Source organism: Argopecten irradians, chromosome 6 (genome assembly GCF_041381155.1).
Source record: "Argopecten irradians isolate NY chromosome 6, Ai_NY, whole genome shotgun sequence".
Classification (NCBI taxonomy): Eukaryota; Metazoa; Mollusca; class Bivalvia; order Pectinida; family Pectinidae; genus Argopecten; species Argopecten irradians.
The window spans coordinates 21,716,417-21,734,482 of NC_091139.1; the positions used below are offsets into that span (position 1 = coordinate 21,716,417).

An 18,066-nucleotide genomic window follows, 5' to 3' on the forward strand; every position below is an offset into this window, starting at 1 on the left:
TATCTGTGTGATATTTTATAAGTTATATTGAATCTTTAAATTACATGTTTGTTGCAAGAATAGCACTACAATGTTGATGATGTACTATGCCTCATTAAATAAAATTTCTTGAATCTTGAATCTTAAAACCTTATTTTACCTATATACAGAGGACTCCACTTAGTCGAATAACAGTTATTCAAATATTTCGGTTAATTGTATAAAATTCTGCGGTCCCGATTTTTTCCTTCTTTATCTTTGTTTTTCAACTCAGTGTATTTGAATAAACTTTTTACATGACCTCCAGTTATTCGAATAAACCAATTCTGGGAAATTCTTAAAGATGCTTCACCGCTGACAAATGGTATTTTTTCGCTATCAAAAACAGGAGCAGATGATTTAGTATTTTTCTTCACTTGCAAATGTTACTTACTTTACACCATTACCACCATTGAAAAGTTTGAGCTTCTAATTTTACTTTAAGCTAAAAATATGAAAAATAATTAATTGCATCCTGAAAAAATTCCGTGTCACTATATCCTATATGGAATGAAGTACTAATTGCGCATGCACCAATTGCGAAATAGATGATTTTATATAATTTTTTGTGTTAATTAAACATATATATACACGATTAAACACCAATTATTGTTCAAATGATGAATATCATTCATTCTCTGTCGGCGGAGGAGCATCTTTAAAATCAAATTGACCAGACTCTTTTGACTACGCCAGACATGTGTGTATCAAGCGTCTCGTTGAATGAGATATTGAAGCATGCAAAGTCGGCGTGCAATGACTACCGTAAGTTTCGTATGTAATATGGATACAAAAATACTTGTTACGTTGTTTCATAGCTGCTTGAATATGCATTATTTTATGAAATATCATCAAGCTAGTTCACCGCATTGATGAACAATAAAGGAAGAATTCTCAAAACATATTAAGACACAGAGCATGGCTTCATCACCATAAGCCATTCTCGAATTCATACACATGTCATGTGTCAAAACAACACTGCAAGTTAATTGGCCCTTTGAAGTTAAATCATGATCGTATGATCATTTTGACAGGGCAAATATACGTAAATTTGTTCTTTATTTAAGTTCAGAATTGTAAATATCTTCAAACACAATTATGTTTAGTTATTGCATTTGGTATCGATCATCAGCCTTTTTCTTAAACAGATTCACGTGTCAATCTAACGTAAACAAAAATCTAAATATTAGAACATTGTTTTGTTATTAAACAATTCAAATTGATTTATAAGTTCAAAAATAATTACTTGTTTGTCATTTAAAGTGTTAATAATTTACGTTTTGATCAAATGAAGGGAACAATATTGCCTGTTCACATGCAGGGGGTCAAACGGAGGTGCAAAACACCATCTCGATTTTGAAAAGTCTCGTTCAAATATTTGTGTTGATACTCCATCTGATAGTATCTTATTTATACTTACAGATTGATGACTATACCTTGTATATCTGTACAGCGTTTCAGATTCAAAATCTTACGGACATTTTGCGATTTTTACAAAATTCTGTTAGGACATTCTCTATTGGAATTATAAAGGATTTTCAAAAACTTAAGAATATTTTGAAAGAGTACTTGTAAAATGGCCTAAATTTAGCCCAAATCTGAATCATTGTCTGTAGTCTAGTGAATAACTCAGTATTAAGCTTAATCATTTTATCAATATGTTAGACCTATTTTTTACACAGTCTTAGAAACCAATGATCTTTAGGATCACGTATTTTTGATTAATGTAACTCTTGCATGACGATGCCGTGACAGTTTAAAAGGTTAGGAGTCCCGAAAGTGGGAGGGGCTTCTGTGGCTGTCAAAATAGACACCCGTTGGTCAGAGTATGATATAAATGTATGGTCGTTATATCGGACAGTATTTCAGGTATCAATCACTTAAAACCAAATTAAGTATTGTAAACAAACGTTTATATCTGTATAACGTTTCATGAGACAAATCGACCCTTACCAAGTGCCACCTCACAAGCTCGTTTCAGCTGAGAGTGATGTGCCTTCTTAATTTCTTTATCGCTCAAGATTTTCTCGAGCGCACGTGTTAGAAACATGTCCTGTGGCCGTGTGCCTTGTTGCATTATCAATGGATATTCAACATTACACCAATACAAGTTAATTCTCGTTTCTAGCAGATATCATCCGGTATTACCACCTTGTCGTCCGCCATATTATTTCCAATCTGTCACGTGACCTCCTGCATCACCACTGTAAATAAATCGAAAACAACGTGTCAATTATTTTTAAGACACATGTATCGACAACAATTAATACGGTATGTCTTAGTATCGCGATTTATATTATTTTCTCTATTCATCGTGTTTAAAAAAAGATAACAAACTGAAATATTACATGCGCAACTGCATTCGGCCCGAGACTGTAATTTGACAGATAGATGGCGCTGTAAATTTTTTGTTTTGTTTCAGTGCGGAATACGGATCGAAATACCACTCTTATCCATTATAAGGGTTACCTCCCTTCTTTAAACGCACGTGAACTTATTTACACATACTTTTTTTCTCAATATCAATCCTTTCATTTCTAATAATAATATATAAATTAGTTAGATGGCAAATCAAAGCATCTTCCTCGAGTCTGTGACCAGAGATTTAACTGTTATGTTAAAGTTAAGGATGTATTCTTATGAGGTTTCAGTCCCGTTGAAGTCTCGTTTCGACAAAGATCAAAGACGTTATGAGATTTTCAAATATATTTTATCAATATCTGTAGCAAGTTGCCAGATGCAAATTTTGTCATAAAATTACATTTCTATTTTCAGTAGATTTTTTTTATACATGGATTTTAAGAAATGGCCCATTCGGCGGCCATTTTGAAATTGTGTCTTTTTCCTTTTTAATGAAATTGTTTTTACTTAAATCATCACTGCACCAGCATTTTTAGCTGTATCGAGCTAATTTTTGCTGTTAATCTTTACTAGGTTGGTGGTTATTAAAATATTGAGCAATATTGCGTGAAGAGATACGCTTTTGTCACTTTATTTTTACATTTAATGGTAATTTGAGCACTTTTATTTTTTAATCTAAAATACTGAAAAATAACACATATTCAAATGAGGCAAAAAAGTAAGCACACTGACCCCCATTTTTCTGCCTAATTTAGAAAGAACAACCCATTCCCTATTGATATGCAAAATATTAACAAAAGTTTAATACCACAACGGTTTCTATAAAGGGTTAAATTTGGCAAAAATGGCTGAAAATGGTGTATTTTGTAGCTCAAAATTAAGGGGTAGGGGTAGCATATGTTGTTATTCTGAGAAAAAATATGAGTCTTATTAATCAAAACTTGTATATTTTTAAAGAAGACTACAGGAAAATAAATTCTTCAAACTTCCATACATATCTAACATCTCATTAGGAAATTATGGCTTTAAACTCTTGTGTATATGGTAAAAACGGCAAAAATCCATAAATATCTAATATTTTGTCAACTTGGTATCTTTGAGTGGCAATAGCTCAAAAACAAGAACATCAACATATGCTTTCTCTTCCATTTTCTTATATGGTATGAATTCCTATTTCCAAAAATCCATATGAGAAAAAAAGTTTAATACAAGAAAAATTTTGACTTCTCAGAGGTGTACATCCTTAAGTCAGAAACATATAACGTGACGCTACCCAATTTGAAACGCTACCAAAATGGAACACTTTTGAATTATGTGATACAGAATCTTCAGTTTACAGTCTAAACTAACAATAACTGTCCTGAATAAAATTAAGGTGCTGACTAATAACTGTGACAATTTTAATGTCAGTTTCTTTCCAGTTGCCTATTATCTGTATTTAAAAATGAAAATAATGAAATCTTGAAAAACTCCGGGAAACGACGTCATGCGACAACCCTAAAAACACCATATATTTTAAAATAAGAAAAACAATCGCTGAATGGAATATTTTTGAAGGCATTTGACTTGAATAAACTAAAAAATGTTTGATCTTTCTTTAAATGAATTCAAACATTTTTTTATCATACCTGGTTATTTATTAATCAAACTTTATTTAGGAGGTGTTCCATTTTGGGTACTCAAACCTGCTGAAACATAGGGCTGGACCGGGCATGCTTTCAAGCTCTGTATTTATAAATATATGCACTGCTGACAAGTAAACAAATCACGAAATTTAAAATAAAGGCATCTATTTGTGGATGTGACACAACACATACACATTGTATTTAGTTAAACATTTATTTAGTACTTCCGTTGTGTTTTAGTTCTTCTTTTACGCCCGGCTCCCTAACACCACCTCGGAGCCCCGTCCGGGTGACGTTTCCTTGTGGCGTTGCTGCGTTATCACGTTGGCCGTACCGCTGACCACTTTGATAAACTTCAAGTCAGGTTATGCCCTGCCCATCTTGGATATCATCTCCCAAGATGACAGACTACGTGATACCGCGCAAGGCAACACCGCTGCTTCTGACTATCACATATCTATACCTATCAATCTATTGTTTGTTTTACTTTCCCATGTGTACTATATCAAATGTACTTTTAAACTTAATGTTACATACTAATTATCTACCCAATTTGTTACATACCTTCACCGCTAAGAATATTAACTAATATTCCAAAACCAATATACAAAATGTTAACTGATAATTAGACTTATCACTGTCTTAACTGATAATTAAATTCATTGTCAACTTAACTAATAATTATGTTAATCATTAACCTAACTGCTTTTCATACTTATCACTTATACCGTTTTTCCTCATTATGATACTTATCACTAAGTCCTCCTTTGTAATACAGGTACCACCTTCCCCTTTTAGATTATCAAACAGTTAAAATCTTCACTTATATCTATAATAACTTATAAAGACATGGTATTCGTTAATATCTTTCCAATTAATACATTTTCCATGTCAACCAATTGCTGAATTGAAGTCAGACGTAACATTTCTGACATATTTACGAGCCCATTGCAATTACATATCCATGTCACACAGTGTCCTAATCTTTCAATTCACAGCAACTTCCTTTGTATTCAATAAAGTGTACATCCACCAATGAAGCATATGCATTACTATACCTTATTGCATTTTCATTAATCATTCACAATATCCTAAGCTGACTAACATGTTCATTAAACTTTACAGTGTCCTAAACTGAATTGCATGTTCATTAAACTTTGTTATATACTCCAGTCATTGATTACAAAATAACGACATCTAGCACAGTTCACAACATGGCCATTAGCTACATCACAACATTAATCCAATATAGTTCACATAATCCACAGCTCGAACATTTCAGTCATTGATAAGAAAACAATTCACGACATTGCGAAAAACTACAAAACTGAACGTCCACAATATCATTAAGTTACAACATTAATTAATACTTAGTCCACGACTTCGCGACATCCATATAAGTTTGTACAAGGCCATCTTAATAAATCCACAGGTCCCAGCAGTAGTACTTCAAACCCAGTTCCATTTTGAACCAATAACTTAATTTTTCAATCTCCACATTGGAAATATCATGTTATCTTTTTGGTGAAATATACGGCGGTATCCTTCAGCAGTCAATTAACGCTGTACACATTTCTAACTCAATGATGTGCATTGGCGACTTCTATTATTATTCCGGTATTTCCCATATCGGTCCATGAGACGAATTGTATTTCCATGTTTTAAAGTATTATCCACGCTATCTACCTGTTTCTAATTACTCGCCTCACTGCTGTTGATATCCGATATAAAATTTGAAATATTTGAGCCGATCCATAATTAAATATGTAGTCATGCTAGTTTCAAAATGTCTCTTTATATGGTCCTTCTCGTAACAGTTTTAATCACTTACTTGTAGTGTTTCAAATCAGTAGGATCCATCAATTTAAGATTTTACAGCGAACCGTCACAGTTTTATATAGATTAAATGCTAAATACGCTACACGGCTACAAAATGTTTGGTAATACAGCACACAGTCCACAAACAATGATGCAAAATAGGTATACTTATTAATCCATGATCAATTACAGTACTCCATCATATGACGATACGACATAAACTACTGTATACATACACATGTATACTGTTCCTCCAGGACCACCTCTTCTGTAACTTATTCCATTCAAAAAATTATTGACCAGGGTCACATAGACACCTCCGGCTCCTCGGAAACTCTCCTGCAGGAACTTTCCGCTTTCTGCCACAGTGATGCGCAATATATCCCTATTCCCAGAGCCTAAGCCTCGTTCTCCTTATTCCAAACGGCATCACACTGGAGATCCCATTTCGGCTCCTAAACACATCAATGAAATAAGTAACAGGAGGTGTCTTTTCCTCGGTTACCCGTTCTTATCCTGGTCACGGCACCAAATTAATACCGTATGTGACACAACACATACACGTGGTATTTAGTTAAAAATTTATTTAGTACTTCCGTTGTGTTTTACAGATTCATGTTACCTAGTCCTTCTTTTACGTCCGGCTCCCTAACACCACCTCGGAGCCCCGTCCGGGTGATGTTTCCTTGTGGCCTACATCCTGGGGTCTCTCTCCCAACTCCCTCCGTTCCAAGTATATCTAACAACCTACAAATGTAATTTCTACTCCGCCCCGCCCCTTTGCACATATATTAAAAAAGCACGTGCGGCCCAAAATCTCTCATCTCCATCTAACCTAAACCTTACGCTTTGCTGCGTTATCACGTTGGCCGTACCGCTGACCGCTTTGATAAACTGCAAGTCAGGTTCCGCCCTGCTCATCTTGGATATCATCTCCCAAGATGACAGACTACGTGATACCGCGCAAGGCAACACTGCTACTTCTGACTATCACATATCTATACCTATCAATCTATCGTTTGTTTTACTTTCCCATGGGTACTATATCAAATGTACTTTTAAACTTAGTGTTACATACTAATTATCGACCCATTTTGTTACAGTGGAATATTAGGAAAAAAATCTGGATTCAAGCACAAGTAAGAATTTTTTTACAATTATCTTCAAAAAGTGTTCCAATTTGGGTAGCGTCCCATAGAGATTGGCAACTCCTCCAATTTTACGATCGGCAGATGTACCTCTGTATGTGCTTAGGTTTTTTTTAGATTAACTCTTAAATATTTGAATATAAAAAGAAAAACTTTGATATGTTGTAAAAGTTCAGTAATTTTCAGATGGTTTGAGTACGATTTTGGATAGAAAAAAGTATATTTTAACTTATTTATTAATAAAAGAAAATGCACTTCCGGTTTTGAATGACTGATTTTCGAAAAACCAGGTAAAATTGCTTATTTTAGTGCTTTCAAAAATCATATTAAATGACATCAATCGGGAAAACTGATCACATCAAACCATGATATAATGTTTAAACTTTATGTTGGTACAAAAATATCATGTTTGAAAGAACACACTTAAAAGTAGTTAGCCAAGGCAAAATGCCTATAAACCGGAGGTCCCTCTGCCTGTTAACAAATACAAAGAAGGAGTTTCCAATCTATATGTATATGTTTCTGGTTAAGTCTAGAATTGCCTACTATCTAAATATCCGGCGTGACTTACTCTCCTTGTCTGAGCATTAGTTATTGTTTATATCAATTTGGACACACCAGAGTGCCCATAAGTAAGGCCATTTTATATGGCAAGCCAATTTCACATTTATTGAAAGACCAAGGTCTACACCGTATTTAATCGAATTATATATGATCTTATATTATTATATAAGATATCTTATATACTATATGAGATGTTTTGTATAACCAAGGATTTATAAGTGAGATATACATATTTGGTATAACATGTAAGATATCTCATACATCATATAACATATTTTATATAGTATATGCGATATCTCACATATAAATTAAAGTTGTATTTCTGGTAATTTTCACTGTAACGATACATTGCTTAAACATTTGATATTTGAACATGCACATGTATCTTATTGATTAAGCTCCCCAAAAGAATATGTCGGCCTATAAGAGCGCCGAAATCTAGGGATCATACATTCCTGGTTTTGAATACAGCGCCTTCAATCATCGCCATTCGGCTTTTGTCGGCATTCCGAATCGTACCACGTGACTTATGTCTACACGTCCTGCACGTGGTGATCCAGGTAACTAGCGTAAGCGCACATGTGTTTGTTTACGTTTTCCTTCTGGCTAACATGAGCAAATCGTGCTGGTATATGTCCACAGAGCGAGTATTTGAAACATCTAATTCACACATTGCCGTAATTCAATATTGTGTGTATCAAATATTGTAATGTGCAAGCATTATTTTCTTTGTAGATCCAGTCTGCTGAGGTCGACCGCATGTTTTGTTTATGAAAAAAATTGTTGACATTTGGTTTCACAACTCTCGTGTTACTTCGAGATTGTCGCGACGATGTTCGGAAGAGTTCGGAATGATTCGGCATCTTTCGAGTTTATTTTTGACGTGTACACGTTAAAAAGATTTTTTACTTCTATAATTAAAAATACTTCAAGTGCTGCAACTTTATAAAAAGTGGTAAAAGTAGAAAGTTTAAACCTCGGACAGACGGGGAAAAATGTGTATAACACTTAAACAGTTTTCACTATGACAAAAAGAGCGAAAGTGATAGACCGTACAACTTTAAATAAAATATCTCATTTATGTATATAAGATATATCATATAGTATATAAGATGCATATAAGATATCTCATTTAATTTTCTAAATAAGATATCTTATTTTGTATAGAAGATATCTCAATTAAAATATAAGACATTTTATATACATGTAATTGAAATCTCGTTGATATCTTATATAGAATGAGATTTCGTAGCATTCGAAGCACTTCGGTACACATCTAAGAACCGTTCGAAATGATGGCACTGAAAGGCAGAATCTAGCGCTGTTTGGTTGCATTCAACGATATACTGAAAACGCAAAAGCAATAATTTCCCATTACTCTAGTTGTCGTTTAGGATATACGCTATCTGCAATAAATATATATGAGATATCTAATGTTTGGTAAAAAGATGGTAAAACTCGTATTCTAAAGTGTATTAGATTTCACAGGGGGCCAACTCAATGAAAATGGATGTTGTCATACATTTTTTGTATTTGGAGGATGGACTGATGAGTATATATCCATACATCCATTTTCATTGAGTTGGCCCCCTGTGTTATATTTGTGAAAAGGGAAAGCTCGCTGCTATATTTTTTGAACAATTTTTCCAACGTGTGCTTGAATCCAGATTTAGTGATTTACCGTTTACCTTGTTTTACCAACAGTAAAGTGAACTCGGAATTGTTTCGTATATAACTTTATATGGTGTTTTTAGGGCTGTCGCACGATCTACATCGTTTTCCGGAATTTTTATTATCATGTTTATTTTAAACAGGGATAATATGCAACGAAATTTCAAAGAATATGAAAAAATGTCAAAGTTACTGTTGAAGCACCTTTTTGATCAGGACAATTATTGTCAGATTAAATTTCAAACTAAACTGCTTCATATGACATGTATTAAATGTACCATTTTGGATAGCGTTCACGTGTCCTTGTTTTAAGTAATCGGGCGCTTAAAATTCAAACAAAATTTAAGGGATTGTATATGAAAAATTTAAAGGCCGAATAGGACCAACACATTTTTTTAAAATCATCGTTTGCACTATTCGGCTTCCGTAACGTAACATCATTAACGTATATAAATAAACTTTGATAAATCTCCCACACGTGCCGTAGGCATGTTCATATGGCTATATAATTTGGAGGTCGTCTCCGCATACTGAAATCCGAAAGCATATGGGCGAAATTGACAACTGACTTGTAGTTTTCGTTATGTTTTTATCAAAACGTGTAGGAAGAATTGAAGTTTCAGTCCGATTGTACCTTTGGTTATTGGAAAACTTGTATTTCTTATATTTTCATTGTTACTATGTACAAAATGATCTTCGACAAGTTAGACAACACCAACCTCTATGTACATAGGGAATCCTGAAAAACACAAATTCTGTGACTATTTGAAACTGTTAAATGTGGCTTGAGAGAGTAAATCTATGTAAATCGCGTTATTTATGTTAGACAAAAAAAGTCCGATTAGCGTTACATTGCCAAAAAAAAATTAGGGTCGGTAGGTCGGGACTATTTTTTTTAAGTGTCTTTCACTCTAAATAATGGCCAGAACCGGAGTCCGAGATCGAAATCCCGATTTTTATTTTTATTTTTTTGTTCGTAGAAAAGTGGAAAAAAATTAGGGTGGGGGTAAAAAAATAGGGTCGGTCAGGTAACCCTAAACAGACGTATTTTATTTGTTGGCCTTATAGCGCATAACCCCCAATGTCTTCATTTAATATTGATTTTATACATGCTACGAATTTCAGAGAACAAGAGAAACCTACATATAGAATTTCATCTAAATCAATATTGTACTTTTTAGGAATTAGTGATAACAAACTTAAATATTCAAAATCAAAGATGGCAACCTGTCGGCCATCTTTTTTTTATTATTAATTTATTTATATTGTCTCCAATATAAAAATAGCATGACTAGGTCCACGAGGAATTTCAAGAGGAATTTACATATACAATTTGAGAATGATACATTTTCAGTATTTTGTGAGAAATAGCAAAAACATTTAACATTTTTTATTGTCAAAGATAGCTCCTGCTAGCCAGCTTGTTTTCAGATCATGCTGACATTGCAGAACTATATATGGATCAAGAGATATACATGAAGTTTTGAAAAGATTCCTTCTGGAGAAATAGTAATACAGAAAATTGTTTAATGGCAACAGATAAAAAATAAAGCATCACTGATATAAAAAGGACTATATCTTTATTTGCAGTTAACATTACTAAAGTGTGTGAATCATTTGATATTTAGCACTTGTTTCATCCACCAAAACTAGCGTATCTCTGGTGTGTTTTACAATCAAAATCACAATAGATATTAAAGTTAAGCAGACATTATAAATATTCCACACAAAGCACTTTCATAGTGATTTCTCTCATTCATACATGCACTGTAAATCAGCTTCATTTGAGCACAAACACGTTCATTTTTTCACCTCATTCTCGATATCATTATACCACCAATCTGTAAATATGAACATGGTAACATTGCTGAGGTACTGTACATCTTCTCCTCATTTATTCTGATGACAGTCCAGATAAGTTCTCTTCACACCAAATGCAAATAACCTGATTACTATGATTCTGTGAGAAAATTGTTATAAGACTTCCTAAAGTACAGTCCAGCACGATATATCACATGTTCATTTGGCCAGGCATCTCCAAATATGGTCACATGATCAACTCATAGGTGTTAGTACAGTCACATGACCAACCGTAAGTGTTCCATCTTACAGTCACATGACTACCAATAGGTAGTTAATTATATCACATGACCACATAATCAAGCGTTTGAAGTGGAGAGTACAGTCACATGATTGCCATGTCCTGGAAATCTCTGACAGTCAGATCATCATTTAGCGAGATGAACCCTGTTGAAGAGTCTGTCCTTAATCACCTGCGACATCAGACCGTGGATTGATTCCATCGTGGGCTTACACCTTTAATGTAAAATATTGTTCAATTCATCTAATGCAATCTTTAAGGCATCTCTGATTAGCTTTTAAACAAATTTTGGCCTTAAACCCTAAGTCTTATAACAAAAGTATAATATTACAGATATAAAGAAATCACCGAGAGATCTTGATGCCCATCAAATAATAATCTATATCAGACAATCGTAAGACGGGTTGAATTGCATCTTTAACAACTTTTCTTTCTGTTGTCTTTTCCTTTAAAACATTGAATACACAATGGGAAACTTCACATGGTGTCTGTTTATCAAAACAAACATATTGTTGATAGATTTGGTCCAAGATAAAATGTACACAAGGTAAGGACCTATGGGAACATATACTTGAAATTTGAGAAAGATTCCTTCTATACTTTCTGAGAAAAAGCAATAACAAGAATTGTTAACAAATGGACCGAAGGGCAGACATATAAAAGGTGATTTAAATTTGATGGGCTAAAATTTTAAGGATGAGAAATGTGTACTTAACAAAAGCATTACTATAACCAAGTGTGTATCTCCACTCCATTTTACTGATATTTCTTCATTGATAAAATCCAAAACTTTAAAAGTTCACAATTAAACAATTTAAATACATGTAAATCAAACGAAAAAAATCGAACAATTTTTTAATTTTTTTTTATAGAGTTCAAAGGATGACTAAAAGATATCTAAAACTATTAATGGGAAAAATAAGAAAGAGCCACATATTCTGTTTGCCATGCACTAACATGACAACATATACTACCTACCCATCTTTTGTTGCTTTCATAAGTTTGTCCTCAGATTTTTTCTCATGTGAATCCATTCCAAGCATGAATCCACCACGACCAAGCTGGACCTCAGATTGCTCTAGTTTGTCTGCTAAGTCAAAAATCTGGCCAGTTGTATAGTCTGCATTCTGTAAAATTGTTCATAAATACATAATATATTAATGCTAATAAGCATTCAATAGGTGATATCAACTATGTCATATGAAGAGACTTTCAAAATTTGTTTTTCTATTCTGTATTAATGTATCATATATTTTGTCTGACAATGAAGTGTGCAGTCTGACTGGAAGGAAACAAGAAACTAGGTGAGTGTACAAGGAATCAAATGGTAGTGGAAGACTAGACTGTTTCATGTGTGGATATAAATGATAGGGATATTCTACACGAGGGTAAAAAAATGTTGTAAAACCTGAGGCTTAACCCTTGAAGTTTTGTACCCAAGTCTTTGCATATGAAAGAATATTTTTCTTTCATACCTCAATATTTTGTTATAATTTTACAATTATAATAGCTTGCAATTTTAAGAAAAAAATGGAAAAAAATACAACTGCAACGAATCAAAATGTTTTTTTTTTTGGTGAAAGAAAAGTGTGTTGTGACCGGGATTTTCAACAACCCTTGATATTTAACAATCATTCGGAAATTCAGGTAGCAATAGGGAAACTATTAGGGCATTTGTGACTGGCAATAGGGTAGATATTAGATCAGCTCTACAGACAGCACTGCAAATAAGATGTGGATTTTAACACTTCTGAATAACTGAGACACTAGAGGAACAGGTATCTGCTACTATGTCTTTACTTACTGTGAGTAAGCTTGACGAACTAAGGGTATTCACCCAGTACTTGTTCCACAGAGATTCAAGGAGTTTACGATCCAAGGCAGACTTAAAATACGAAACATCTAAAGCATAGTATCTGAAAAGTAGAGATATTATATTTAATATTAGTAATCCAGTGAATATCTTTGGTTTGTATCCTAATTGTGTGGATTGTTGACAAAGGACTATATACATAAGTTTCATCTTTTATACCTGAGATACTAAATTTGTACTTTTCACAATTGTCTTGTCATAAAATTATGCTATTGTTGAATAATTAACCTATTCTCAAGACATATATTTGACTTCTTCGAATTCAAAGGTCAGAACGCTTGTTAATATGAACTTACAGGGTAAATGTTTAGTAAAAGAAACAATGTGTGAACCGTTTCTATCAACTACTTACTGTTTACAATGTACACCAAAGTCTTCTATCTTATTCAATGGTATAGATTGGTACTCTGAGGGGCTTTCATCTGGGGGCTTATAACCCTTCAAACAAATCAACAAAATTATTAATATGAAATAATACTTATTCTACCACAATAGTCAGTGTTATCCAACTCTCAGGGTATCAAATAAACGATGCAGCTGTTGATTAACAATTTGTTTATACCACGCGTGGTATAAACTCTGTACGCATTCTGATTGGCTGACACGGTGAACTTTGACCGAACTACGTCTTTCTGAGTGTCATGTCATTATTTGTCAACGTCATCAATAATCGAGTGACGTCATGCTATGTTGTGATCGCCGCTTGACGCCAAAACTGCTGTTGGATAGCGTACTTATCCTCGTCGTATTTCTATCCGCTAAAAGTGGATATAATTGTGGTAGAAACAGGTCACACGACTCGTGGTTGTTGGATATGGAATTTATTCCACACTCGTAAGTTATTTTTTAAAAGTTACAAAAGACACTCGCTAAAGCTTGTGTCTTTTGTAACTTTTAAAAAATAACTCACTCGTGTGGAATAAATTCCATATCCAACAGCCACTCGTTGTGTAACCTCTATTTATAGTATCCATAGCTAAAAATGATGTCATTTTATAAGTTTAAAAGGACAATTTAGTCTGAGAGTCATTTGAAAATTAGTTTTATATCAGTATCTTTTCAGTTCCATGATTTCGTCTGAAAAGTAATTCTCTCTAATTAAATAGGCTTTCAGATGGCTATTTGTTGCTTTCGCATATGTTAGGGTAGGTTCTGAAGCCTCTATATTACTTACTTTAGGGTACGTTCTGAAAGCTCCTATATTAACTTTGCCAGCTGATATTGTTCTCACTGGGTCCACCTATAGTGAAGAAAAAAAGCCCAAGTCTTTAGTTGCAACATAACAGTAAATATCATTTTCAAAATAGGTGAATTTCGAAAACAATTCTTTATTAAGTTTTTATACTGTAATTTACATTATATTGTAAGTATATGTTTGTATGAAAATAAAGTTAATTGTACTGCTCTAGTTTTCAATCTGAACTGGAACAATATCACTCTCTTATTTGAAAAGAAAACGAGGATAAACGATTATCACTTATCAGTCGAAGGTCAGACAGGTTGGCTAGATTAGCCCTGAAATTTACCACAATGGCAACAAATGGCTCCTGGAACTGCTGATTCAACATCTGTGTACTGACGTCTATCCCTGACAACCAGCATCCGTATCCAGGGTGACTGTGATACCAACCAATAGCATTCTCCAATCTCCCTACCTGTATAGTCAGATTTACATTAAAGCTTTAATGTCTCATGTGAATAAAGCATATTATGATATTACTTTGAAATAAAACTTTAATGTCTCATGTGAATAAAGCATATTATGATATTACTTTGAAATAAAACTTTAATGTCTCATGTGAATAAAGCATATTATGATATTACTTTGAAATAAGTGTATAGCTGTATCAAAAAGGACTTTTTGTTAAAGGGAGATAAGTTGTCTAGATTCAAGTATGTTTAATAATGTTAACTACTCTAATCTGTTCTTATATTTGTATATCTCTGGTTTTATTGGCCTGTGTATATAAACCCTTTATCCACAAGCATGCGACATACATTTTGTATCTTACATAATTAACATTTGAAGAAGTATATAATATCTATTCAGTCTTTCTGTTATGTCTAGATATATCAGCTCAGCTATCAGAAGTGGTTGAGCACAAGTGATCTGATAATGTAACCATGTTTTATGAGAAGTGATTCTACTCACACCATAATCAAGTTTGTTGTTTCTGTTGATAATGTAACCATGTTTTATGAGAAGTGATTCTACTCACACCACAATCATGTTTGTTGTTTCTGTTGATAATGTAATTATGTTTTATAAGAAGTGATCCAGCAGCTGATGGATACTGTAAAGTGGTCCTCATGCTGACATTATGACATACCCACCTGTTTGGCTGACTCTGTGTATGCTGCCATATATTCGTAAGCTTGTGCCTGGGCATTGACTCGTGTCTCGGTTCCCTCTACTGGCAGAGCAAAGCTATCCATTACAATCATGGTGTTACCATCCACCTTTCCTAGTAACAAACCCATCACCTCTAGGTTCCCACCAGATCTTGCATGCATCACCATCTTTAATAGGGCAAGTGCTGAGATCTTTATGTGCTTAAAATAATGTGGACTGAAAAAATGACAAATAAAATAGAATTTGAAAATAGAAATAGATGCCATGAAATGCACAGATCCATGTAAATATAGAAGAACAGGGAAAATACACATTCCTGTCCAGTGTCCCGACCAGGAAAATGAACCCACGTCTCTGGCGTGGAAATCTATGGCTCTACCGACTGAGCCAAAGAAGCATGTCCATCAACTGAGTGACAGATCGTATTTAACACTATGTACAAGCCACACCGACACTACTCCCTTTTTTTTCTTGAGATTGCTACAATTGCAAATTGGGCGCCAGAGTAGAAGAACAGGGGAAATACACATTCCTGTCGAGTGTCCCGACCAGGATTCGAACCTGGGTCACCGGTGTGGAAATCTACCACTCTACCGACTGAGCCAAAGAAGCATGCTACGTCAGCTGATCATGATTACAGAGATCTAGACCGTATAACACCAACTGTTATGTACAAGCCACACCGATCCGCTCTTTTTATATAAACACAGTAAGCCTACATTGAGATTAATTGTATATATACATTTTTGAACTAATCTGTCTTCTTTATTTTGATAGAATCGTAAAATTCAGATAATGTTACTTAAAATATAACCCCTGTTTTGGAAGTTAGAACGAGTAAACAGTTGAGTTTCATCTTAAAAGAATAAACTCACTCCCTCTCCCATGGTTTCGCTGTTAAAATGTCTTGTTGTTGCTGTTTGTCATATCTGTATATTTCGTCATGAGAGTTGACACTTTCCATGTTATTGCTGAACTCCCAAGTTTTCATAGCGTTTTTAGAGTCCATTGCGGCCATATTGGCTGAGAAAGATAATATACGAAGCGGATTGCGGAGTCACTTTTTTACCGGAGCCGGAGCATACATGTATCTGTGTGAGTTACTCCCCTTCAAACCACATGTTTCTGTTCAAACTAAGCGATCGAACACGAACGATATTTTTGCATTTTGTATATAAATCATAATTTTGCATCCAATCGTAACAAGATTTCATAAACTGACTTAGGTCTAGAAATATCATGTTGCGTCTTACGTAAATTATGGAATCTCATTGGCTGGTATGGTGGCATATTTCTGCCATCGATTTGCCGACATACGACTCAATGATGTCGACATAATTAAGGCATTAATTCGACATCATATCGGAAGAAGTCGACATAAACAGAAGAATATGTCGACTTACTACATGAACATGCCCACATAATAATTCCAAGACAATTATGTAGAAAGTCGGTAACTCGGCGATTAATCGTGTTATGCTCGGGTGTGACACCGACTTGTCAGTTATTGATGTCGACATCTAAACTAAAAGATGTCGACATCTGGTCTTGAAAGTGGAAATCAAAGGCCACCCTTTCATAGGGCACTATGTATATGCAGCAAGGCACCATACAGCAGAGTTCGACGTTGATTTTGTTAATTCAGAAAAGTTTTTATTTATTTGATTTCAAAATAAAAAAAATTGTGATCCTGCACATCCCGGCCATTCAGCTGTAGCCTGCGTGTACGTACACATTGTACATGTACAATGTAGCTGTCAGTACGAGCTGAGGAAGTTAGAGTGCAAAAGGACTCTGCTTTGTACAACGAATTTCCATCCTCTTGGCCATAATCATTTATTAATATATATAACCGTGGGTTGAAAATTCGTTTAAAAGCTGTGTGTGTGTTTTGTGGATTAGGATTCGTACCAAGTCCATTTGGTACATACCGTACTATATTATATTATATTACAACGATTTTTTCAAGATTTCATTTTCTTGCGAATTACGAAAATTACCAGTTACGTAATTTAAAAGCCAAAAAGGTCACAGTACAGATACACAATACCCATTTGGAAACCAGCTTTACTTGTTAGCTTGCCCTGTCCATATATATACATAAATATTTACATCCCTCGATATACTTATATAAAGGCACAACGAATTTTTGTTACGGTCTTAATGGCAAGATTCAATCTTTGGGCTAAAAATCCTCCCGGGACGTGGTTTTAGCTCCAAACTCGGGATATATATCTGCATCTATTTTTTGTAGTAAAAACGTAGTAAAAAAAAGTCACGTGCTTATACCTCATTCATGCCATTGGTCGGAATATACAATTGTATTATGGGTAACTAGTGATCACGTGATTGTGTGTTTACTTCCAAATATGGTGATAGTTTGCTTGCCATTTCTTCGGAGAAATTGATTTATTTAAAAATATTTAGACTCCAAACTGTTTTTAATGTTGCATGCATATTATTTTGACTTGCACATATGTATTATTTTACTATAAATAATGAACTGAAATGGGTTATAAAACTGCCATTTCCAC

At 34.1% G+C, this 18,066-nt stretch overlaps 2 protein-coding genes across 2 annotated transcripts in view; both read right to left on the minus strand.

Moving 5' to 3' along the window:
- Positions 1 to 2,209, minus strand: part of LOC138325321 (brefeldin A-inhibited guanine nucleotide-exchange protein 1-like) — a 31,494-nt gene extending 29,285 nt beyond the window's left edge. The window contains 1 exon segment of the mRNA XM_069270883.1: positions 1,972 to 2,209. Coding sequence (XP_069126984.1) covers positions 1,972 to 2,095 — 124 coding nt within the window. The 5' untranslated portion in view covers positions 2,096 to 2,209.
- Positions 2,210 to 10,768: 8,559 nt separating this feature from the next.
- On the minus strand, positions 10,769 to 16,574 carry LOC138325322 (COP9 signalosome complex subunit 5). The gene is made up of 8 exons (XM_069270884.1): positions 16,408 to 16,574; positions 15,514 to 15,748; positions 14,706 to 14,834; positions 14,354 to 14,419; positions 13,532 to 13,617; positions 13,111 to 13,222; positions 12,285 to 12,433; positions 10,769 to 11,521 (listed from the first exon to the last, which is right to left on the minus strand). Exons 1-8 carry the CDS (start codon positions 16,548 to 16,550, stop codon positions 11,434 to 11,436), a joined length of 1,008 nt encoding a protein of 335 aa, XP_069126985.1. The 5' UTR covers positions 16,551 to 16,574; the 3' UTR covers positions 10,769 to 11,433.
- Between the last annotated feature and the right edge of the window lie 1,492 nt (positions 16,575 to 18,066).